This window comes from Thamnophis sirtalis, unplaced genomic scaffold (assembly GCF_051295495.1).
Source record: "Thamnophis sirtalis isolate CommonGarterSnake01/CBP01778 unplaced genomic scaffold, rThaSir2_p1.2 scaffold_2, whole genome shotgun sequence".
Classification (NCBI taxonomy): Eukaryota; Metazoa; Chordata; class Lepidosauria; order Squamata; family Natricidae; genus Thamnophis; species Thamnophis sirtalis.
In genome coordinates this window covers 93629224-93654816 of record NW_028261382.1, presented here as the reverse complement: position 1 = coordinate 93654816, position 25593 = coordinate 93629224, and the positions used below count along the sequence as shown (strand labels likewise).

General features: G+C 45.6%; 1 protein-coding gene across 3 annotated transcripts in view; it reads left to right on the top strand.

Annotated features, from left to right (window-relative positions):
- IGSF9B (immunoglobulin superfamily member 9B) overlaps positions 1-25593 on the top strand; it is a 101800-nt gene that overhangs the window by 24463 nt on the left and 51744 nt on the right. For all 3 annotated transcript variants that reach the window (XM_087706379.1, XM_087706380.1, XM_087706381.1), the window contains exons 2-6: positions 7895-8092; positions 12288-12434; positions 22276-22427; positions 23062-23179; positions 24740-24881. In XM_087706379.1, the coding sequence (XP_087562505.1) occupies positions 7895-8092; positions 12288-12434; positions 22276-22427; positions 23062-23179; positions 24740-24881 (757 nt within the window). The remainder of the gene's footprint in view (positions 1-7894; positions 8093-12287; positions 12435-22275; positions 22428-23061; positions 23180-24739; positions 24882-25593) is intronic.

The following is a 25593-nucleotide window of genomic DNA, read 5'->3' as shown; positions in this document are numbered from 1 at the left end:
CAAAGAAGAGGGAGTCAAGCTATTCTCCAAGGCACCTGAGGGCAGGACAAGAAGCAATGGGCGGAAACCCATCAAGGAGAGAAGCAACTTAGTTATATTAGATGAAATATCTGAGACGGTAAATATTATTTGAAGATGCAGAGGTTAAAACAACTGTAATCAAACGACATGCTGCATGTGATGATGGGGTTTTTTTGGTCTTTTTTGTCTTTCTCCTCCCCCTTTTTTTTCTTTTTTTTTTAAACCCTAGGTTATTGTGGTGTTTATTAAATATACAACAGAGAGATACGGGATGTATAAACGTAGTAGGGATGCACCTGTGATCAAATGACATATTGTATGTGATGATGGGGTTTTTTCCCCCTTTTTTTTCCTTCTCCCTTTCCCATTGTTTTTTTTTTCTATTGTTATGTGATGTTGTCTATGTAATAAAAAATAAAATTATATATATATAAAAAAAAAGAAGGAGAGAAGCAACTTAGAACTAAGGTGAAATTTCCTGGAAGAATGATTAAGGTTTTCAAGAAGAGACCCGACTGCCATCTGTTGAAAATGGTGTAGGATCTCCTGCTTGGGTGGAGGGTTGGACTAGATGACCTACAAGGTCCCTTCCAACAATCTGCTAATCTGTTAAAACCCAGTGTCACTCATTTCCTTTGCTGGAGGCCTGTCATCCAGATTGCAAATACAGTGATAAGGAGACACATCTGGGGGGGGAGGGGGTAGACAAAACAGTGAGTGCTTGCATAGGGTAAATGGTTTGGTTGAAGAGGGGTGCTGAGAGGTGGCATCCCCTCCCCCCCCCCCCCGAACGGGCACCTGCTCTTCTCTCTTCTTGCTCTTTCCTTTGATGCTTTCTCCAGCAGTCCAAGGAGAATCAGACCACTGGCATTTCAAACCCCTCTCTCCTTCCTTTCCTTTCTTCTCCTCTCTGCTTTTTCTTCCCACCGGCATTGAAGCCTCTTTCTCAGTGTAGCTTCATCATCTCTCTTCGTCAGGGAGTGTGCGTGCATGGGGAGAAGCGGTGTGTGTGTGTGTGTCTGTGCATGTGTGAGAGAGACGAGCAGGAATACTGTGTCTCTGGGCATTCCCACCTGTCCTTTCTCCGTCCCATCCCGGAGGGACTTCTGGCATCGTAAGCTCACCCCGGCCCCATCGGAGCCAGTTGCTGGTTAATGCCTTGTCTCGTGGGTGCCAAAAATAGACTCGCTGGCGGACCAGACTCCTGTTGTGGAAAAAACGGTGATGTCATCTCGGGCCAATCAGCAACAGCCCAGCAGGGAGGTGGTGATGGCGATGGTGGGGAGGGGAGGGGGGGGTTGGAGATGAGAGAAGAGCACTTCTCTACCTTTTATTTTATTTTATTAGAAGCTATTTTATGGCGTGTCTGGAGAAAGTCAGGTGCAAAAAACCTTGTGCTGCAGATTGCAGTTAGAAACGGGGATTGTTAATAGCTAATGGAGGGAAAAGTCATGTAGAAATCCAGCTGCAGGAGCCTGGAATCGGTTTGAGGGAAATGCTAGTGCTTTGCATCCGTCCATTTTGATCGGGGTCGTAACTAGTTCGGGGAAGTGTGGCTGTCAATCACTTATATTTTGGGGTGGGGGGAGAATGTGATCAAGACAGGAAAAAAAATATGTATCTTCTCCCCAGATGTTTGATGGTTTGGACTGACACCAACAGTCCAGCTGTGTTCCCAAGTCCTGTAAAAAGCTGTGCTTTTACTCAGTTTAGGATTTATTAATTCAAATGTCACTGCATTTAATTCAGATGTCAGGCCTGCAGCCATCTTTTCTTTTGCGTCTTTGGCCTGCCCCACTTTCTATTATTGTGCTATGCATTTTCTAGGGTGGGAAAATGGGAGGAGGGATTGTATGGAGTGAGATGCTATGTAGCCATAACAAAATGCTTTCTAGAAAGCCAAGGTCATCCCTTGTTTCTGCACCTCTGCACCTGACCGGAACTGGATGGGAGGAATCTTCCTTGGTGGCAGTGACTGATTGGACCATGTGATGGACTTGTGGGTGTAGGGGCAAGATCTTGAACTTTCAACTTGGTGGGAAAACCGGGAAGCTTTCAGATTTGGGTTTTCCTAGATGTGCCAACGTGGCTCTCTTAATAAATTGGAACTTTGAGCAATACTTTGCCTTGGACTCTGATTTAATTTTGAATGCTGTTGGGAATCCTGACAATTGACTAGATTGTTTGCAGGTTCCTGCAACATGTCCAAGCCTTGTTTTGTGGCTTAGCAGAACACAAAGGCAGCATGGCCACGCAGGGAGCAGACAAAGGAACCGTGTGGTGGCTCTGTGTGATGACCTGATTTGCACAATGGGTCATGAGAATATCGGAGTTTCTGCAACTCCGATACCCATGAAGGACTATCTCATCTGAACCTCACCTAACAAACCCTGCTGGTGTGTAGTTCTTCGTACGTTATGTGGCTCAGCTTCTTCCAATAAATCAGCAGAATCACCTCTGGTTGGGTTCCTGCAAAGGAATCTATAGATTGCATATTTCATGGTATGATAAGCCCCCAAGCGGGTTTATCATTCTTTGCGACTGACACTTGAAACCGTATACCAGGGGAGTCAAACTAGATTTCACTGAGGGCTGCATCAGGTTCATTGTTTGACCTTAGAGTTCCCGAGGTGGGGTGGGGGAGTACATTGCCCAGGGAGGTGAGTGGCCATGGTGGGCATGGCTGGGGGCATGGCCATGGTGGGCGTGACATGGGACTTGTGTCAGGGGCATCTGTGGTGGCCAAGTGCTAAGACAGGATTTCACTGAGACCCTCCCTCACTCTCATTATAACCTCCTTCCTTCCTTCCTTCCTTCCTTCCTTCCTTCCTTCCTTCCTTCCTTCCTTCCTTCCATCCTTCCTTCCCCAATCGCAACCCTTCCTTCCTTCCTTCCCCAACCCCAACCCTTCCTTCCTTCCATCCTTCCTTCCTTCCATCCTTCCTTCCTTCCTTCCTTCCTTCCTTCCTTCCTTCCTTCCCTAACCCTAACCCCAACCCCAACCCCAACCCCAACCCCAACCCCAACCCAACCCTTCCTTTCTTCCTTCCTTCTCCAACTCCAACTCCAACCCCAACCCCAACCCCAACCCCAACCCCAACCCCAACCCCAACGCTTCCTTCCTTCCTTCCTTCCTTCCTTCCTTCCTTCCTTCTTTCCTTCCTTCCTTCCCCAACCCCAACCCTTCCTTTCATCCTTCCTTCCCCAACCCCAACTCCAACCCTCCCTCCCTCCCTCCCTTCCTTCCTTCCTTCCTTCCTTCCTTCCTTCCTTCCTTCCTTCTTTCCTTCCTTCCTTCCCCAACCCCAACCCTTCCTTTCATCCTTCCTTCCCCAACCCCAACCCCAACTCCAACCCTTCCTTCCTTCCTTCCTTCCTTCCTTCCTTCCTTCCTTCCTTCCTTCCTTCCTTCCTTCCTTCCTTCCTTCCTTCCCTAACCCCAACCCCAACCCCAACCCCAACCCCAACCCCAACCCCAACCCTTCCTTTCTTCCTTCCTTCCTTCTCCAACTCCAACTCCAACTCCAACTCCAACCCCAACCCCAACCCCAACCCCAACCCCAACCCCAACCCCAACCCCAACCCCAACCCCAACCCCAACCCCAACCCCAACCCCAACCCCAACGCTTCCTTCCTTCCTTCCTTCCTTCTTTCCTTCCTTCCTTCCCCAACCCCAACCCTTCCTTTCATCCTTCCTTCCCCAACCCCAACTCCAACCCTCCCTTCCTTCCTTCCTTCCTTACTTCCTTCCTTCCTTCTTTCCTTCCTTCCTTCCCCAACCCGAACCCTTCCTTTCATCCTTCCTTCCCCAACCCCAACTCCAACCCTTCCTTCCTTCCTTCCTTCCTTCCTTCCTTCCTTCCTTCCTTCCTTCCTTCCTTCCTTCCTTCCTTCCTTCCTTCCTTCCTTCCTTCCCCAAGCCCAAGCCCAAGCCCACCCTTCCTTCCTTCCTTCCTTCCTTCCTTCCTTCCTTCCTTCCTTCCTTCCTTCCTTCCTTCCTCCCTTCCTCCCTTCCTCCCTTTTCTTCCTTTTCCTTCCCTCTTCATCCTCCTTTCTTCTTCCTTCCCCTCTTTCCTTATTTTTCCTTCCTTGTTCTCTTCCCATCTTCCCTTCTTTTCCTTTCTCTTTCCTCTTTCCCTTTCTCCTTTCCCGTCCCTTCTTGCATGTGCAAAATGCAAAAGGGGAAACATTTCTCCCTTTCTTTTGTTTTTGGTTTGTTTTGATAGCCCTCTGCCAGCAAAAATGGAGCCCTGGGCTGCAGGAGGCCACCCAGGCCATAAATGGAGTGCAGGGGAGCCACACGTGGTCCCATCCCATGCTCCATTTTCACTAGCAGAGGCACCATTGGCTGCTCCTTTGCTGTTTCCAGGGCCAGGTCTAAGCACTCTGTGGCTCACAAGCCTTGAGTTTGACACCCCTGCCCTATATGGTCCCACCAACAGCTTAACTAAGTCTCTCCTTTTGCATACTGGAGCAAGTAACACTGTAATTGGAAACAAAAACAAGGAGCTCAGTTTTGAGAGTGGACCTTTTTATGGCATCCAGATGTGCCCTGATGTTTACTGAAATAAGAAACCAAAATCCAAGTGTAGGGCAGCATTCAGATCTAAGTAGGCATGGAGGTTGACTCCTTGATGGTGGGAAAGGATGGTGGAAATGACCATTGAAATAAAGTCACCTGGAAAGGGCATGGATCTAATCAGGAAGGGTCCATGAGGCCACACCTGGATCTTTTACTCCTACTTGGTCCTGGATGGAGCTGATTATCTAGGGCTAATTCGGGCTGGTCCCTGGCCAACTTGGGATGGAGGGAGCTTTCTTGATTGATCTGCCAGAAGAAGTATGGACACTGTATATTAACAGATTAACAGAGTTGGAAGGGACCTTATATGTCCATGATGGCAAAACTGTGGCATGCCTGCCAGAAGTGGCACACAGAGCCATCTCTCCAGGCATGGCAGCCGTTGCCCATTGCTGTTCCGGGTTCCAGCGTGCACATGAGTGCTGGCCAATTGGTTTTTGTACATGCGGGAACATTGGAAACTGGAAGAGCAGCTCCTTGGTGCACATGCACATGCCAGGAAGCTGAGCTTCTGGTTTCTGGAGTGCCAGCTGGTCTTTGTGTGTGCATGCATGCCAGAAACCAGAAGACCAGGTGACCGGCTCGCATGTGCACGCCGGAAACTGGAAGGTGCTCATTTTGGCACTCAGTGCCAAAAAGTTTGGTCAACACTGTTATAGCTCATCTAGTCCAACTCAAGTGGGAGACCCTATACTATTTCTGACCAATGGCAGTTCAATCTCTTCTTGAAGGTCTCAAATGATGTAGCTCCCACAACCTCCGAAGGGTTGATAGTTCTCACTGTCAGAAAAGTTCTTCCTTATTTCTAGATTGAATCTCTCCTTGTTCAGTTTCCATCGCTTATTCCTTGTCTGACCTTCAGGTGCTTTGGAAAACAGCTTGACCCCCTCCTCTCTGTGGCAGCCCCTCCAATATTGGAACGCTGCTATCATGTCTGCTATCATGTATGTTACCCTCAGATATTGGAGAGCCTTTTGGGGTGATTTTAGGTTTATTTGGCTAAGCATTCTTCGGCTAAGCAATCCTAGTGGGATCCACTGGCTTTGGGATCAGTGCTGCCAACTCATTGACTGCAATCCTAGTGACTTCCCCATCAAAGACCCTTCCAGGAATTTTTTTTGGGTGTTTGTTTCCAGGCTCGGATGGCAGATCAATTTATGAATGGATGCCACCGAGAGGAAAACCACTCCCCACAGATATTATTAGGCGAGTCAAAAACCGTTCAAGGAAGAATAGTAAAGGAGCAGCCACAGGGCTGACTCCCTCCTCCCCCTTTTGTCTCCCCACCCCTCCCTGAAGTGAGAAGGAGAGAGAAAAGGGGGCGGAGGTAGGGAGAACATGCCGGAAAGTCACCTTGGAGCGATGCTGAACAGCTCCATTCAAATGTTGCCTTGATAAGCTCAGGCAGAGACCATCTTCCCCCAGGGTGGGTGGGTGGGTGGAGAGGTCTCCTCCTCGCCCGGATAGACTCCCCCATCTCCCCTTCTTCATCAATCACTTTTTTTAATGGACTATAATCAGCGCACGTTCCTATAAATGCAGGGAGCATTTCTCCTCTCTCTCTCTCTGGCGCTCCCCTTCTTCCTGAAAAGCCGGAGTCACCTTGAAGCCTAACCTGCTGCGTGTAGGGGCTGCGGATGGGCTCTTCCAGCGGAGAATGATGAAAGAGCTGCACCAAAGCATTTGTGGCAGTTCCCGGGGTTAAGAAAAGAACGCTCAAGAGCCTTTCCGAAGATGACCTTGGTAAAAGGATAGGAGTTGTTAAGCAGAGACAATGCGGCTTGATTGGTCGCCCCTGAAGCAAAATGAAGATTGACTGAAAAATAGGTATGACCCCCCCCCCTTTGCATTAAGAGAGGGATGCAATCAAGATCAAGGGAGGTACTAATACCACTCCATAAAGCCTTAGCAAGACCACACCTAGAGTACTGCAACCAGTTTTGGTCACCACACTATAAAAAAAGATGTTGAGACTCTACAAGAAGTGCAGAGAAGAGCAACCAGGATGCTTAGGGGACTGGAGGCTAAAACATGCAGTCAACGGTTACAGGAACTGAGCAACCAGGGGGAGTTTTAAATAGCAAACGCAGCCTTGCAGGAGTAGCCCATTTTGAAAGTACAACTTGCAGGGTTCACAATCGAGGTTCGAGGTTCATTTTATTTATATGCCGCCCTATTCCTAGCGGGACTCAGGGCGGCGCACAAACCCAAGGAGGGAAGGGAAACACAAGAACTACAACAAAAGGTACAAGGCATTTAAAAACAACCAACACCCACACGATTCGAGAGGGGAAGGGAACTCATCAACCCCAGGCCTGCCGACACAGCCAGGTTTTAACGGCTTTTCGGAAGGCCTGGAGAGAGGTGAGGGTCCGAATCTCTGCGGGGAGCTCGTTCCAAAGGGCCGGAGCCGCCACAGAGAAGGCCCTCCCACGGGTAGTAGCCAGATGACATTGGCTAGTAGATGGAACCCGGAGGAGGCCTAATCTGTGTGATCTAATGGGTCTTTGGGAGGTAATTGGCAGCAGGCCAATTATATGAAGCCAAAGATCGTGCACCGATAACAACAGAAACAAAAACCTGGGTGCCACAAGCCCTTCTCCTTTTGATGCAGACAACACGGCCAACTTCCAGCTTTGACTTCACTCTATCTTGGGGGAAGAGCCAGGTCTTCACGGCTTTGTGGAAGGTTAAAAGAATGTGGGATCTCCTGTAAGGAGGGTTGATGATGTTGAGACTTTAGAAAGAGTGCAGAGAAGAGCAACCAAGATGATGAGGGGACTGGAGGCTAAAACATACGATGGATGGTTGCAGGACCTGGGCATGGCTAGTCTAGTGAAGAGAAGGACCAGGGGAGACATGATAGCAGTCTCCCAATATTTGAGGGGGTGCCACAGAGAAGATGGGTGTCAAGCTATTTTCCAAAGCACTTGAGGGTCAGACAAGGAACAGTGAATGGAAACTGACCAAGGAGAGATTCAACCTGAAAATAAGGAAAATTTTTCTGACCATAAGAGCAATCAACCCATGGAACAAAAGTTGTAGTAGCTTCATCACTGGAACTTTTCAAAAAGAGATTGGATTGCCATTTGCTAGAAATGATGTAGGGTCTCCTACTTGGGTGGGGGGTTGGACTAGATGACCTACAAGGTCCCTTCCAACTCTGTTAATCTGTATCTTTATTCTGTTGGGTATAGTTATAGCCATAAATAGATTTTCTTCCTGTCTTAGGGGAAATTACTGAATTGTCCCTTCTTTTTTCCCCCTTTCTCCCCTTCCTTTTTTTCTCAGGTGCCCACGGTTTAAGAGAAGAACCCGAGTTTGTGACAGCTCGTGCTCGTGAAAGCGTCATCCTCGGATGTGATGTAATCCATCCACTGACGGGCCAACCCTCTCCTTATGTGGTTGAGTGGTTCAAATTTGGGGTGCCCATTCCCATCTTCATCAAGTTTGGGTTCTACCCTCCTCATGTGGATCCAGAATATGCTGGTAAGTTTAAAAATATAGAGGGAGTCCAAACAATTTTGGAATCGGTTTAATTATTAAATTGAATATCTCCCAACTTGGTTACTTTAGGAGGGTTACAATCAACTCTCAAAAAAATACACTCATATAAAACATCAAAACTTTAAAACAATAAATGCAGACATTAAATTTAAATGTATGTGTGTATCTATATCTCTATCTGAATCTGTATCTGTATCTCTGTCTATATACACACAGACACTGACACACAGACACACACAGACAAAGACACAGATAGATCCAGACAGCCAGACAGACACACACAGACACACACAAACACCACATGTTGGAGAGGAAGGGGACAGAATGGAGTATGGAGGTGTGGTCTTATTTAATCCATCAGCCACCTCCAAAAGCCCCTTCTAAAATGATCTAATGCAGGGGTGTTAAACTCAAGGCCCAGGGCCCGGATCTGGCCCTCGGGGTGCTTAGATCGGCTTCCGGGGCTGCCATGGAAACAGCAAAGGACTGGCCCATGGTGCCTCTGCCAGAGAAAACAGAGCTTGGGAGGGCTGCACACTGATCCTCCCAAGCTCCATTTTTGCTGGCAGAGGATTGCAAGAGGCTGTCGCGGCTGAAAACAGTGCTCAGGAGCCTGTTTTGTCTGGCAGAGTGCTTGGGTGTCTACAACACGAGTGATGTCAAGCTGGCCATGCCCACCCTGGTCATGCCCACTCTGCCCCCCGCCACTCTGAGGTCAAACACAACCCTGATGTGGCCCTCAATGAAATCAAGCTTGATACCCCTGATCTAATGCTACCCCATGCTAGTTGGCACTGCCAAGTCTTCAAGCCCTTTCTGAAGGCCAAAAGGGTAGGTGCAGTGGTGAGTTCCTACTGGTTTGGACCAATTTGGCCGAACCAATTGTGGTTTGGGGGCCTGGTCACTGGAACCAGCAGCAACCCAGGCCTGCCATGCCACTGAACCGGTCTTCGGGGTGCGGTCATTTTGTTTTTTTGCTTTTGCGCATGTGCAGAACAATTTTTATTGTGCCTGCTGGAGTCCACCCCTGGGTAGGTGTAAATCTCATCCCAGGAGCATGACGTTCAAGAGGGCAGGAGATGTGGCAGAAAAAGCTCTTCTGCTAGAGCATGCCGGCTGAAATTCCTTGACTGGTGGGTTTTCACAGCATGCTCCTTCTGCCAGCACGGGTGAGATGGCCCAACCCCATTGGAGTGAAACGGTTCCTCTGGTAGTCAGGTCCCATGCCACAAAGAGCTTCAAAGATGATAACCAACACCTTGAATTGGACCTGGGAAACAAACTGGCAATTGTGGTGGTAACTCAACTCTCATAACTTCCTTTGAAAGATAATAGCTTTTAGGAATACGCAGATGATACCACTCTAATGGCAGAATTGAAGAGGAACTAAGGAGCCTCTTGATGCGGGTGAAGAAGGAGAGTGCAAAAGTTGGCTTGAAACTCAACATTAAGAAAACTAAGATCAGGGCATAGGGCCCTCTCAATTCCTGGCAAATAGATGGGGAAGAAATGGAGGTAGTGACAGATTTTATTTTCCTGGGCTCCAAGATCACCGCAGATGGGGACTGCAGCCAAGAAATCAAAAGACGCTTGCTCCTGGGGAGGAAAGCGATGGCAAATCTAGACAGCATCCTAAAAAGCAGAGACATCACCCTGCCAACAAAAGTGTGTATGGTTAAGGCTGTGGTTTTCCCAGTTGCAATCGATGGCTGTGAAGGATGGACCATAAGAAAGGCTGAGCAACAAAGAATGGAGGCATTTGAACTCCAGTGCTGGAGAAGACTCCTGCAAATCCCTTGGATTGCAAGGCCATCAAACCGGTCAGTCCTAGAGGAGATCAGCCCTGATTGCTCTTTGGAAGGCCAGATCCTGAAGATGAGAGTCAAATACTTTGTCCACCTAATGAGAAGGGAAGACTCCCTGGAGAAGAGCCTCATGCTGGGAACGATGGAGGGCAAGAGAAGAAGGGGATGGCAGAGAATGAGGTAGCTGGATGGAGTCACCGAAGCAGTCGGTGTGAGCTTCAATGGACTCCCGATGATGGTAGAGGACAGGAAGGCTTGGAAGAACGTTGTCCATGGGGTCACAATGGGTGGGACACGACTTCGCAACTAACAACAACACCATCACCCTCTACTTTTGTCTCCTGCCTCTGAATCTTCTTCTGCCTTTCTCATTTGGAGACTGGATCTATATTGAACTCTGCCTTTCAACAAATCCTCCTGGCAAAATGATAAGTGCTGTCTTGCCTGCTGGTATCTCTGGAGCCAAAGGCTGTTCTCTAACCACCTCCTGGCTTTGCATCTGCTAGGACCATGTGCTGGACTGCCTGTCTGCTAAGGCCCCAAGCTGTCAAGGGTGTCCCTGACTCCAATCCAGGAATACTAATTAGCTGATTAGATCAGATTGTGGGGGAAAAAACCTGCAGCTCCTTTCATCCCTCTGATGCTTGAATGGCAGGAGACAAGCAGATGAGTATTCAAGACTACCTCAAACAAATTGTTGTTCAATCTCGTCTTAAAAAATTCCAGTGTTGGAGCATTCACAACCTCTGGAGGCAAGTTGTTCCACTGATTAATTGTTCTCACTGTCAGGAAATTTTTCCTTAGTTCTAAGTTGATTCTCTCCTTGATTAGTTTCAACCCATTGCTTCTTGTCCTGCCTTCAGGTGCTTTGGAGAATATCTTGACTCCCTCTTCTTTATGGAAACCCCTTAGATATTGGAACAGTGCTATCATGTCTCCCCTAGTCCTTCTTTTCATTACTAGACATACCCAGTTCCTGCAATCGTTCTTCATAAGTTTTAGCATCCAGTTCCCTAATCATCTTTGTTGCTCTTCTCTGCATTCATTATAGTAAACATCTTTGACTCTTTCAACTTTCCCCCATGGGACTTGACTTTGCTGCTTTTCTTCCTTACTTGAGGAAACATGGGATAACTGAAAGAAAAGACCATAATAACATGTAGCTGTTGTTGTTAGTTGCAAAATTGTGTCTGACCCATCACGAAACCATGGACAACATTCCTCCAGGCTCTTCCTGTTCTCTACCATCTTCTGGAGTCCATTCAAGCTCACGCCGACTGCTTTGGTGATTCCATCCAGCCACTTCACTCTCTGTTGTCCCCTTTTTCTCTTGCCCTCCATCGTTCCCAGCATTAGGCTCTTCTCCAGGGAGTCCTTCCTCCTCATTAGGTGGCCAAAGTATGTGAGATTCCTCTTCAGGATGTGGCCTTCTAAAGAACAGTCAGGGTTGATCTCCTTTAGGACTAACCAGTTTGATCACCTTGCTGTCCAAGGGACTTCTCCAGTACCACAGTTCATGTAGGCTAGGGAGCACATAAAAAGTGTGATCTTCTCCTGTCTTCAGAGAAAGCTTAGATGAGCCTGCTTGAGTTCCAGGCATCCATTTGTCCTCAAGAGTCCCCCCAAGTTCTCCGCAGTGTTGTAAATGTAACTTGGCTTTAGGATCTTTTTATCATATGTGGTGGCTATGTACAAAAGCCAAGCATTTTTGGCGTCTGATAAAGACGTGGTTGGAAGAGATGCTAGATCAAAAGATTCCTATTAGGAATAATAAAAGAAAAATATGGTAAAGGAGTGACATATTTAATGCTGCATGTGGTATATGCAAAATTGGAAAAACAGAGATGCCCTCACTGAAGAAGAGGTTGTAAAGAAAATTTCGGTCTGTGCAGAAATGGACAGACTGACACTAGGAATCAAAAACAGAGACGAGACAGAATATTATGAAATTTGGAAGAACCAAGTATCAATGGTTGAAAATGAGGAAAAGGAGTCGGAACAGAATGTTTTGAAGATTGTAAAATTGGAACTGGATAATATATAGATAAATATACAAAGGCAGATGAAGGATATGTTAATAAGATTAATGTACGATAAGTGGAAACTGTATTTGTTGTTATGTTAAAAGTATGTATGGAAATGACAAAGCCAGAAAGGTCGCTCTATATATGTCCAATGTTTTTAACGTTTATTCATTTATTTTTTTAAAAAAAGTCCCACAAGTCTCACTTCTGGTATACTCTGGGATAAGGTTTACTCTGAATGTCTCGTGTAGCTTCTGGTGTAGCCTTAATATTATTGTTCATCTCAGCAGAAGAAAGATATTCTCTTTCCCTCTCCACTGACCTCTCTTTTTGACTGCTGTCTTCTAGGCCGTGCGAGTCTACATGACAAAGCCTCTCTACGCATCGAACAGGTTCGCTCTGAAGATCAAGGCTGGTATGAATGCAAAGTACTCATGTTGGATCAGCAGTATGACACCTTCCATAACGGCAGCTGGGTGCATCTCACCGTCAACGGTGAGTAAGGGATCTTCCTTGTTCCTAGCATTCTCTTTTCTGGACTTCGCTGGCCTTCTAGATGTTGCTGAGATATCTTTCCAAGGTTCAGCTGCCATTGACTGGGATGCTAGAAGTGCTATCACAGCAAGTATGTAGAAGATGACACCTTTCCAACTTTCTAGTATCTCGTATGTTTTTTTTTCTCCCCTTCCCCAGGCATTAACAATGCGCAATCTGCAAAGGACACACAGTCCCTTTCTCCCTTCCTGCTTAGAACCGTCTTAGTTCAACAGGATCTGACAATATTCTACATGACTATTAAAGCTCCTCTGTTTTTGAACACAGATTAGCAAGCGAAGATGTCAGGGTTCCAAATATCATCTAAAAGTAAATCAGAGTCCAAGGCAAAGCATTGCTCAAAGTTCCAATTTAATAAGAGAGCCATGTTGGCACATCTGGGAAAACCCAAATCTGAAAGCTTCCTGGTTTTCCCCACCTAGTTGAAAGTTCAAGGTCTTGCCCCCCACACCCACAAGTCCATCACATGGTCCAATCTCCCACTGCCATGCTGGCATTTCCACCCATCCAGTCCCGGTCAGGTGTAGAGACAAAGGATGACCTTGGCTTTCCAGAAAGAATTTTGTTATGGCTACATAGCTTCTCACTCCATACAATCCCTCCTCCCATTTTCCCACAAGAGAAAATGCATAGTAGAATAATAGAAAGTGTGGCAGGACAAAGATCCAAGAGAAATATGGCTGCAGGCCTGACAGAAGAATGATACCATGTTTCCCAGAAAATAAGACAGAGTCCAATTTCCTTTTGACCTCCAAAATAAGCCATTGGCCTTATTTTCAGGGAGGTCTTATTATTTTTGTGGTGCAGGAGGCCCCTTAACCTTGGCCCTTGGGTCAGCTGATCCAGAGAGGGCCGGAAGTTATGTCTCTGTGGCACACTCTTGCCAACCCTAGCGTCGCTGGGCCTGCTGCTCTTTTTGCGACCGCCACTAAGAGAAAGGGCACGGTAGCTAGTGTTTACGGGAGCGGTCTCCGCGAGGCTGTTCTGCATGGATGGCAGGTGCATATGGGGCACATGGGGCATATCCCCCCCTTCTCTCCAGGACATGGGGTTTGGCTGCGCATGCGGTTAAATATTTTAAGGGAGGGCTTATTTTTTGGGGGGAGGGCTTATTTTAACGCATGCGCTCAAAAGCCCGATTGGGCTTATTATCCGGGGAGGTTTTATTTTTCGGGAAAACAGGGTAGGATGTTGGTACTAGAAAGAGTGGGTTGCGTTGAATGTTTTGCCTGTGTGTTGGCACTTCTCTGGCAACGGCGAAAGGAGAAAAACAATAAACATGAGTTATGAGTTATGAATTACGCGCAGATCTCCCGGCTTGATACTCCCAGTGATATGTCTCTGCAGTAACCCTGAATGGATACTTAAACTCTGAATCAAATGTACATTTTATAGAGTAACTCCGAGGAGGTTGTAATTTTCCCGTGACCCAGCTACTAAATCCCCTTTCTGATGCTCCAGCGATAAGGGGTGCGTTTATGAGAATGACGTGAGAATGTCCTTCTGGGGAGCAATGGATCTTCCATAAATATGTCTTGCCCACTGCCTCTTGTCTCCTTCACTTTCGGTGGCTTCTCCCTTTTTAAGAAGACAAACCTGGAGTGAGTTATTGTTGGTAGGTCTAGGCTGCTGGTCTTGCTCTCCACCAAATCATAGAGATTATGGCACCAGATTGGGTGAGCAGGAGAAAGTGGCTTTTAGACATCGCCTTAATTAATAAGAACCACTAAGGATATTTGTAGCTCACGGTTGCCATGAGGGGCTCTTGATGCTCTCTGATCCTCTTGTTTTCTTACGGATGTTTCAATTACCCAAACTCGGTAGCATCATCAGTGCTAGTCTTGCGTAGCACTGATTGATGATAGTCTGTAGAGATTCTCAGTCATCCAGGTCATTGTTGTCCCAAAGGTGCTTTTTTGGAAGGCAACTGGACTTTCCTTTTTCTTTTGAAGATGTTTTGCTTCTCATCCAAGAAGCATCTTCAGCTCTGACAGGATAGTCAGAGCTGAGAGGAATGGAAGGGTTTCTATTCCTTGCAGGCAGCTGGTCATTTGCATCCTTTTAGAGGGTCGTTGAGGCCACTTGGAGGTTGATCTGTGTCCTCAGGGTCATCTGAGTGGTGCAAATGGTTCCTGTAGTCTGAATTTTTTCCTCTGGAAATCCATTCCTGCTCCCGCACCATTCAAAGGATGTTTATCCCAAATTGTATTGCTAAAAAGTCTGTAGAGATTCTCAGTCATCCAGGACATGGTTGTCCCAAAGGTGCTTTTTCAAGAGGCAACTGGACTTTCTTGTTTCTTTTATTTTCTTTTGAAGACGTCTTGCGTGAGAAGCAAAACGTCTTCAAAAAACAAAAATGACAACCAACAACAACAACAACAAGAAAGTCCCATCACCTTGTGAAAAAGGACCTTTGGGGTAGCACTGATGATGTTACCTAGTTTGGGTTCTGCAAGAAAACAAGCAAGGTCAGAGAGCACCAAGGACCCCACAGTTGTCATCCTCGTCCTCCTCGTCCTCCTCCTCATCCTCCTCCTCCACCACCACCACCACCTCCTCCTCCCTTCTAGCACTGATGACGTTGCCTAGTTTGAGTTCTGCAAAAAAACAAGCAAGGTCAGAGAGCACCAAGGACCCCACAGTCATCGTCATTGTCCTCCTCCTCCTCCTCCTCCTCCTCCTCCTCCTCCTCCTCCTCCTCCTCCTCCTCTCCCTCCTCCTCCTCCTCCACCACCACCATCACCACCACCTCCTCCTCCCTTCTAGCACTGATGGCGTTGCCTAGTTTGGGTTCTGCAAGAAAACAAGCAAGGTCAGAGAGCACCAAGGACCCCACAGTCATCGTCATTGTCCTCCTCCTCCTCCTCCTCCTCCTCCTCCTCCTCCTCCTCCTCCTCCTCTCCTCCCTCCTCCTCCTTCTCCACCACCACCATCACCACCACCTCTTCCTCCCTTCTAGCACTGATGGCGTTGCCCAGTTTGGGTTCTGCAAAAAAACAAGCAAGGTCAGAGAGCACCAAGGACCCCACAGTCATCATCGTCATTGTCCTCCTCCTCTTCCTCCTCCTCCTCCTCCACCACCACCATCACCACCACCTCCTCCTCCCTTCTAGCACTGATGGCGTTTGGGAAATGAAACATCTGCAAGAAAACGAGCAAGCAATCTCAGAGAGCCCCAAGGACCCCACCGTCTTCCTCCTCCCCTTCCTCCCAATAAACCCCACTCCCTTCTAGCTCTGATGATGTTACCTAGTTTGCGTAATGAAACGTCTGCATGAAAACGAGCAAGCTCAGAATATGAGCCAGATGTCGCCTCTTGAATAGCTCTAATCAAAGCTTGGGGAGATCCGTGGCTCTGAAGTGGGGAGGAAAGAAGGATGGGACTCTCCGTGCCTAACGTAAACCCTTCCCCGGGAACAGGGAAAAACCCAACAGCGCTTCCATAGCAGCAGAAAACGATCAACCTGGGCTTGTTAACTTTTAATAGGAGCCTCACACGCCACCAAGCAGCTCTTAATATGTATTTTTTGAAGTATTGGCATGCTCACTGGAGCAGAGCCTTGTTCTTCGTTGCAGTTTTAACCTTTCCGCAGTGGCAAAGCCCTGGGGTGCTGTCTGGATGACGCCAAGGCCAGGGGTTTGCTTTAAGGAGCCCTCTAGGGACCCATAAGGCCTGGTTTTTATTTTTGATCTAACTCGATGAATCGCTAACTCTCCTTTGGAACGAGGAGAATATTACCTGCGACTCATTTCAGAGCTTGGAAGCGAATGGCCCAAAGATGGCTTTGAGAATAGAATAGAATAGAAACAGAAATAGAAAAGAAATAGAAATAGAAATAGAAATAGAAAAGAAATAGAAATGAAATAGAAATGAATGAAATAGAAATAGAAATGAAATAGAAATGAAATAGAAATAGAAATGAATTAGAATTAGAATTGAATAGAATTAGAATAGAATAGAATACCATAGAACAATAGAATTAAGAATAGAATAGAATTAAGAATAGAATAGAATTAAGAATAGAACAGAATAGAATTTGGAATAGAATAAAATAGAATAGAATTAGAATTAGAACTGAATAGAATTAGAATAGCATAGAACAATAGAATTAAGAATAGAATAGAATTAAGAATAGAATAGAAATAGAAAAGAAATAGAAATAGAAATGAAATAGAAAGAAATAGAAATAGAAAGAAATAGAAATAGAAAGAAATAGAAATGAAATAGAATTAGAATAGAATAGAATTAGAATTGAATAGAATTGGAATTGAATAGAATTAGAATAGAATAGAATTAGAATAGCATAGAACAATAGAATTAAGAATAGAATAGAATTAAGAGTAGAGTAGAATTCAGAATAGAACAGAATAGCATAGAATAGAATAGAGTAGAATTATTTGTTCAGCAGAGTGATGGTGTCTGGGGAAAAAACTGTCCTTGTGTTTAGTTGTTCTGGTGTGCAGTGCCGTTTAGCATCGTTTTTGAGGGTAGGAGTTGAAACAATTTATGTCCAGGATGTGATGGGTCTGTAGATATTTTCACAGCCCTCTTTTTGACTCTTCTAATTGTGCCCTTCTAAAAAATATGCCCACCTCTGTCATAGTGAGACCGTATGAAGAGGAAGAATCCTTTGATTTTGGTTTTCCTTTTGCCTCTCTACGTTGTACTCTCTTGAATATTTATTTGAACATAGTGTAGGGTTTCCTGCCTAAGCAGGGGGTTGGACTAGAAGACCTCCAAGGTCCCTTCCAACTCTGTTATTCTATTCTATTCTATTCTACTCTACTCTACTCTACTCTACTCTACTCTACTCTACTCTACTCTACTCTACTCTACTCTACTCTAATTCATCTTCATCATCTTTCAGCTGGTCCAAGCTCAATACCCCTGCTTCCATTCAATATTTCCATATCACATTTTTTCTCCCAATTTTAATGTTGGATTTCTCCATAACAACAATTTGGCATTGGAAAACAGGTGAAAGAATCATCGTCATCATCATCCTCATCCTCTTCTTCTTCTTCTTCTTCTTCTTCTCCTTCTCCTTCTCCTTCTCCTTCTCCTTCTTCTCCTCCTCCTCCTTCTTCTTCTCCCTTTTCTCCTCCTCTTTCTTCTCCTCCTCCTCTTCTTCTTCTTCTCCTCCTCTTCCTCCTTCTTCTCCCTTTTCTCCTCCTCTTTCTTCTTCTTCTTCCTCCTCCTCTTCCTCCTCCTCCTCCTCTTCTTCTTCTTCTTCCCCTTCCTCCTCCTCCATCAACACCACCTCCTCCTCCTTCTCCTCTCTATAACTTTCTTATTGATATAATACTAGTCCCAATATGTTCAGAGGGATATACAACCAGTGAAATGGGTGTTTCCAACCCAACACAAGCCACTCCCAGCTTTCCAGAAGTTGATTCGTAGCCATGTTGACTTTGGTTATGGGAAGCGGTGGATGGGCAATCTCTGGAGTACAATTCTCAACATGTAGACCTGCCCTTGGTTCCTTCTGTGTACATCAGTTGTGATGCTGTTACGCATCCCATGTTAAGTAGGTCATTGCTTACCGCCGGGAGGATGACTTGATTGTAGATTCAGGATCAGGGGGTTATTTCATATAGAGGAAGTGATTAGGTATGCAAATCTGCATGTAAGTGCAGAAAACCTTCAAGTAGCAAATGAAAGGACACCCTGTCCAGTGTCTCGGAAGCAAATCCTGTACATAGATGTACAAATTGTTCAGAGAAGAGACTCCCGAAATGCTCAAATCACATTCAGCGCAACTGGAAGTACATTTGGTTTAACGCTTTCCCAGCTGGGTAGTTGTTAACCAAGAGCGTGCCACGCTGTGGACTTGAGATGGAAGTGAAATTCATCAGTCTAGTGGCATTGTGCAAATACAATAAAATCACAAGCAATGAAATGTGAATTTCTCCCGCCCCCTCCCCCCAGAGATAGGATGCCGGAGTGGCTGAAATTCTGTAATTTGATACCATAATTAAAAACCAAGAAGGTTTCTAAGAGTTGCCAGTAATTGCAATTGAAGACTTTCCTCCCTTCTTTTCTGATTAATGCAGGAAATCCTCCATTCATTTAGAGACTGTTCAAAGTTACTGATCTAACCCAGGCTTCCCGAGAGCATGAAGCAAACTCCTTGTCCCGACAAAAAAACCCTTTTATTAAATTACTGTGAATTCTGCTCCTTCACATCCAACAAAGTCTTTTGAGGCAGGATTGACAGTCACAGACCTTATCTGGCTTGGAGAGCTGACAGGCCGAGATCTGCAAAACTTAGCAAGGAGTCTTGGAGAATCATGAACCAATGAAGTGAACTAATGGTCTCCTGCAAACTCCACTCCCCTTTCGCTCCTTTTTTACTTCCTCTGGGAAGGGCCATTCACTGTCCACCTGTGGCCTTACACCCAAGTTGACCCCTATTCTTTAGTTGTTCCCTTCCTCTGGCCACTCTGTGCATGCGCACACTGGGAACAGGCTCCAGCTGTTCTTCTGCCTCACTGATGTCTGACTCCGAAGGCAGCTGATAACTGTCAGACGGCCCTCGCCCCCTCTCTGCCTCCGACGCAGAGCCCTCATCAGAACCTTCTCCAGACTCCAGGACTGGCCCATGTTCCTCCCCAACCTCCTCACTGTCTGAATCTGCTACCAGCTCTGCTGGCCACTGGTGAGTCACTGGCAGGCCATTGGTGGGCCACAATACAGAAAAAAGTGAGGTATAACCAATCCTCACACTTACAACTGTCACAGCATTCCTGCCACCACGTGATCAAAATTTGTGAGCTTGGCAGTGTTTACAACAGTTGCAGGCTGCGCGATTGCCACTTGCAACTGGTTTCTGACAAGCAGTGTCAATTGGGGAAGCCGGATTCACTCAATGACTATGCAATTCGCTTAACGACAGCAGTGATTGACTTAACCGTGGCATAAAAGTCAGAAAATCAGGTGTGGTTCATTTAAAGAATTACTTTGCTTAGCAGTGGAACTCCCAGCTCCCATTATGGTTCCAATAGAATTGGCATGCTGGCTGGGGAATTCTGGGAGGTGAAGCCCACATTTCTTGAAGTCGCCAAGGTTGAGAAATACCCCGTGTAGGGGCAGGGGTACAATATGAATGCAGTTACCCCTAAATTATTTTCCCCTAAGCAAGGCAAGCTGTTTTCCTCTTCCTGGAATGAATTACGCTGACTTTTAAGAAAATGGAACGGTTTTGCTACCAGGAATCCGTTTTTTTATTTTTTCAGCTGATATTGCAGAAATGTCTTCCTCGAAAATTGGATTTAACAGCTATTTACAATTAGGCTGGTATCCTAATTGGCAAGAGCTCGTTTAATCAAAGGGCAGAGTAGTATCTGCAAGGGCGTGTATCCTCTGCGTGTTTTGATAGCCTACCACCGAGAGTGAGGTTGAGCAGCCAGTGTGAGTAGAGAATCCTCCATCTTTTATATTAACAAAGTCCCCGTTGACTAAGTAGTCAAAATGTCCATAATCAGGGTGGGAAAAAGCAAAAATTGAGTGAGGATTTTGTATCCAAAGGTCTCAACCACAGCAACAATGTCGTTCGTCCATGAGTGCCACTCGCTCATGGAATTTCTGAACCATAATTTAATTATTGGATGTTTTGCAAGGGGGACGGGGGTTTCTAAACTAGATTATGGCCCTTCTTTTTATTCCAGCTGCTTGGGTTTTAGAAGGTGGCTCAATGGCTAAGACGCTGAGCTTGTCGATCAGAAAGGTCAGCAGTTTGGCGGTTCGAATCCCTAGCACCGCGTAACGGAGTGAGCTCCCGTTACTTGTCCCAGGTTTTGCCAAGCTAGCAGTTGGAAAGCACGTGAAAAATGCAAGTGGAAAAATGGGAACCACCTTTGGTGGAAAAGTAACAGCATTCTGTGCACCTTCGGCATTGAGTCATGCCAGCCACATGTCCATGGAGACATCTTTGGACAGCGCTGGCTCTTCGGCTTTGAAATGGAGATGAGCACTGTTCCCTAGAGTTGGGAACAATTAGCACATATGTGCGAGGGGAACCTTTACCTTTACCTTGGGTTTTAGATCTGGGGGAATTTGGCTTATTTTAGGGAATAGCTGTCAGTTTTGTGCGTTTCTGGCTTCATGATGATTGATGGGCCTGCATACAGTTTGTTGAGAGCCGGTTTGATGTAGTGATTTACCAAGAGGAAGATGTGAGTTCTAGTACAAAGCCAACTGGGGGACTTAGGGTCAGTTCCTCTTTCTCAGCCCTAGGGGAAGGGAAAAAAAGGCAAAATTAAGCCAGTTTTGAAAATCTTATTTTTTTAAAAAAAACTAGAACAGGCAATCACCTGAATCAACACCTACAAAATGGTGTAGAGTGTCAGGTTGTCTGCACCTGTTGCAGGAAGTAGGTCAAAGCAGCTAAACAACAAAACAAGCTACTGGTTGCACAAACCTCTCATATAGGTAGCTATAACAATTCCAGGGACTGACTCTCTCTTTCTCTTTCTCTCTCTTTCTCTCCCTTTCTTTTCTTCTCTATCTCTCTCTGTCTCTCTCTTTCTCTTTCTCTGTCTCTTTCTCTCTTTTTCGCTGTCTCTCTGATTGTCTCTTTCTCTCTCTCACACACACTTTCTCTCTCCCTTCCTTACTTCTCTCTCTCCCCCTTCTTTTCTTCTCTCCCTCTGTCTGTCTCTGTCTCTTCTCTCTCTTTCTCTCTCTCCCCCTTCTTTTCTTATTTCTCTCTCTCTCTCTGTCTCTTTCTCTCTCTGTCTCTTTCTTTCTCTCTCTCTCTCTCTCTCTCACACACACACACACACACTCTCCCTTCCTTTCTTCTCTCTCTCCCCCTTCTTTTCTTCTCTCTCTCTCTCTCTCTGTGTCTCTCTCTGTCTGTTTCTCTCTCTCTCTTTCTCTCTCTCTCTCTCCCCCTTCTTTGCTTCTCTCTCTCTCTCTGTCTCTTTCTCTCTCTTTCTCTCTCTGTCTCTCTGATTGTCTCTTTCTCTCTCTCAAACACACACTCTCTCTCCCTTCCTTCCTTCTCTCTGTCTCTCTGTCTCTCTGTCTCTCTGTCTCTCTGTCTCTCTGTCTCTCTGTCTCTCTGTCTCTCTGTCTCTCTGTCTCTTTGTCTCTCTGTCTCTCTGTCTCTCTGTCTCTCTGTCTCTCTGTCTCTCTGTCTCTCTGTCTCTCTCTCTCTGAAATTAAGCAGGAAGTATGTGGTTTGAAAGCTGTTACCCGTAATAAGCCCTAATGGGTCTAGGTAGTACCATGTTAGGAGAGGAGAGCCAGTTTGCCATCAGGCCAGAAAGCCGGAGCCCATGAGTTCAAGTCCCCACCTTAGCCATGGAAGCTGGCTGGGTGACTTTGGACCAACCACCAAAGGAATTTTAGTGTCACTTAGCCATCGAAGCCAGCTGGGTCACTAGTTAGTTTACTTTATTGTCATTGCACCTCATACAATGACATTAAATGGCATCTTCAGTGTAGAAGATGACGATGTGGGCTAGTCACTCTCTCTTAGACTAACTCACCTCACAGGGTTGAAAATAGGAGGAGGAAATACGTTGGATATGTTTGCTGCTTTAAGTTATCTGTTAAAAATATTAAAGGCAGGATACGGGTGAATAAAATAAAATAAAAATTAGAATGGCCCTCTTGGATGCCTTCAGAGTACAAAGAGCATGGATCCCATTTTTTTTTTGCATTCTGGAGTAGTAGATTCAAAATGAATTTGTGTTGGTGTCCTTGAACCACACAACCTAGGAACAAATGGTGTCATCTCTGTCTCTCTTCCTTCCTCCTCCATCATCTTGGCAGCTCCTCCCACCTTCACAGAGACTCCCCCCCAATACGTAGAGGCAAAGGAAGGGGGCAGCATCACTCTAACCTGCATGGCTTTTGGAAACCCTAAGCCAACCGTCACCTGGCTGAGAGAAGGAGAACTTTTGGGTGGTAGCAACAAATACCGGGTAAGTTTGCGGTCTTGGAAAGACCGCTAACAGTCTTTGCATACACCGTGGAACTGTGGTGGAATGTAGTCTGGATCCCCAGGAGGGAGGGGGCTGCATCCCAGAGGAACAAAAGGCAGCGAAGCTTAGATAATTTGGTTGGGAGAACCTAGTAATTCTCAGAGAATATCTTCCATGATGCAACCTTTAGTTCGGCAAGATTCTGTCTATAGATGAGGAACAATGAAGGAAACTGCGTAGATGTAACCCTGTGTCTTTCTTGATTTTTGGAGCCTGATAGTTCTGGAGCAAACAATCAAGAACATAGCTAAGGTTGCAGCATGGAAGTGCTTTACGGCCCTTTCTAAGCGATTTACAGAGTCAGCATATTGCCCCTGACAATCTGGGTCCTCAGTTTACCGACCTTGGAAGGATGGAAGGCTGAGTCAACCTTGAGCCGGTCAGGATCAAACTCCAGGTTATGGGCAAGCTAACTGCCTGCCATAATGCATTCTAACCACTGCACCACCAGATCTCCAAGGAGAGAGAAAAACCCAAGGACTCTATTAATGCTGCGTTTTGTGTGGTTTTGGGTTTTGTAGTCCCCTGATTCTGTGCATTGAACTTGTGTTGAAGTGAGCTTTGGCTTTTTCAGGTTTCTGATGGGAGTCTGACCGTTACGTCCATCAGTCGCGATGACAGGGGTGCTTACACCTGCCGGGCCTATAGCATCCAGGGAGAGGCTGTGCACACGACCCGCTTGCTTGTCCAAGGTAATGGTGGGGTGAAAAAATCGATGGGTGTGTGTTTGTGTAGGGGGGGCATTTTGTATACGTAGCATCTTGCTGCTGGATCAGAGACTGAGGAACTAGCAGAGAATACAGTAACCTTCAAGGGCGTCTCCATGGTTTTGCAGGCTTAAATATTAAGGTCCAGAGGGGTAACAGCACAACCACCTATCATTCATTGTGAGTTAATACTCAGGTGTAAAAAGGATAGAAGGTGAAAACAAACTTGCTGGAAGTTGAGCACAGCAAACCAGATTGCTACCAAATAACCTACATATCCATGAGATCACCAGGATGCCACATCTTAAATCAATCAAGACCTTCTCTGTCTATCTATTTGCCTGCCTGGCTGCCTGTCTATTGATCTATCTGTTCCTTTCTTTCTTTTTATCATCTATAATAAATCATCTCTCTCTCTCTCTCATTCTCTCTCTCTCTCTGTGTGTCTCTCTCATTCTCTCATCTATCTCTCTATCAATCATCTATCTATCTGTCTATCTGTCTATCATCTATCTATCATCCATCAATCATCCATCAATCATCAGTCATCAATCATCTATCTATCTATCTATCTATCTATCTATCTATCTATCATCTATCTATTTATCTATCTATCATCTATCTATCATCCATCAATCATCCATCAATCATCATCCATCAATCATCTATCTATCTATCTATCTATCTATCTATCTATCTATCTATCTATCATCTATCTATCATCCATCAATCATCCATCAATCATCAGTCATCTATCTATCTATCTATCTATCTATCTATCTATCTATCTATCATCTATCATCTATCATCTATCATCTATCATCTATCATCTATCATCTATCATCTATCATCTATCATCTATCATCTATCATCTATCATCTATCATCTATCATCTATCATCTATCATCTATCATCTATCATCTATCATCTATCATCTATCATCTATCATCTATCATCTATCTAGCATCCATCAGTCATCAGTCATCTATCCTATCTATCTATCTATCTATCTATCTATCTATCTATCTATCTATCTATCTATCTATCTATCATCTATCTATCATCTATCTATCTAATCTATCTATCATTTAAAGTAGTTCCCCTCTTATTGGTGATCCATATTTTTGCAACCACCCAAAATAGGGTGCCACCCTTGAGTGATTAATTAATAACGATGACACCATCTGTTCCGCTGTGTCCGACTCTTGGCGATTTTATGGGCGTGGTCTCTCCGCATTTTCTGATCTTGCATTACTTCTTCAAGTTGTTCTCTCCTCTGGCAGGTGCCAGCTTTGATGGCAGAGTGATTAATTACCTCAGCCACTTGCCTCCTTCTCCAACTGATAACCCCCAGAGATGCTAAGCCTACAGCTCCTGGTGTTGCTAGTAGTTTAGCTGATGAGCCCAGTGTATAGGGACCTGATGGGTGCCTAGATCCCCGTAGTCCTATGCCTGATCTTTGCATGAACTCTGAAGCTCCTGCTTATGAACTCACCTTCCTTTTTCGTCTGCTGAGGTAATTGTTTGCCTCCTGGTTTCCCACAGGACCCCCTTTTATCGTTTCTCCCCCGGAGAACATCACTGTTAACATCTCCCAAGATGCAATGTTCACCTGCCAGGCGGAAGCATATCCAGGCAACCTGACCTACACTTGGCACTGGGAAGAAGACAATGTGTACTTTAAGAAGTGAGTCCAGGACCTGGATCTCGGAGGTTTCAACTCAATGGGGTACCAACCTATTCCGCCGAGCGATATCCTTGAAAATTGAGAGGGACATGGAGATTTGAGCGATGTTCTCCTTCTCTCTTTGCCTGGTCTTTTAAGGAAACCGAGATCTATGCATGGCAAATTGGTGAAGGGGCGGAGTTTCGGGAGGCAAAAAAATGCTGTATTCAGTGTATAAGACGCACCCAGATTTTCAGCCTCTTTTTGAGGGAAAAAGGTGCGTCTTATACTCCGAAAAATACGGTAAATGTAATCCCTTCTAATCTTAATTTCAGGAAAAACAATTTCAGCAATAGAGTAGTAAATGTGTGGAACACCCTACCCAATCCTGTTGTTAGTTCCCCTAACCCCCTCAACCTTTGACCTTAAGCTGGATCTTACGCATTTCTTAAGAGGTCCGTAAAGGGGTCGTGCATAAGCGCACCTAAGCGTGCCTACCATCCCTGTCCTACTGCCCCCACTAATATATACTTGTTTTATGTGTTTATGGCTATGTTTTGCTTATTTACATCCATTTATTTGCGCCATTTTTTTCATGTGTTTTCATACTTGTTTCCTTCTACTTGTTGACAACTAAATAAATGAAATGAAATGAAATATCTGCTGAATATAACTCCACATTGGTGACAGGAAGGGCAGCTGGCCAGTAAACATTCAGCTCCATTCATTTCAC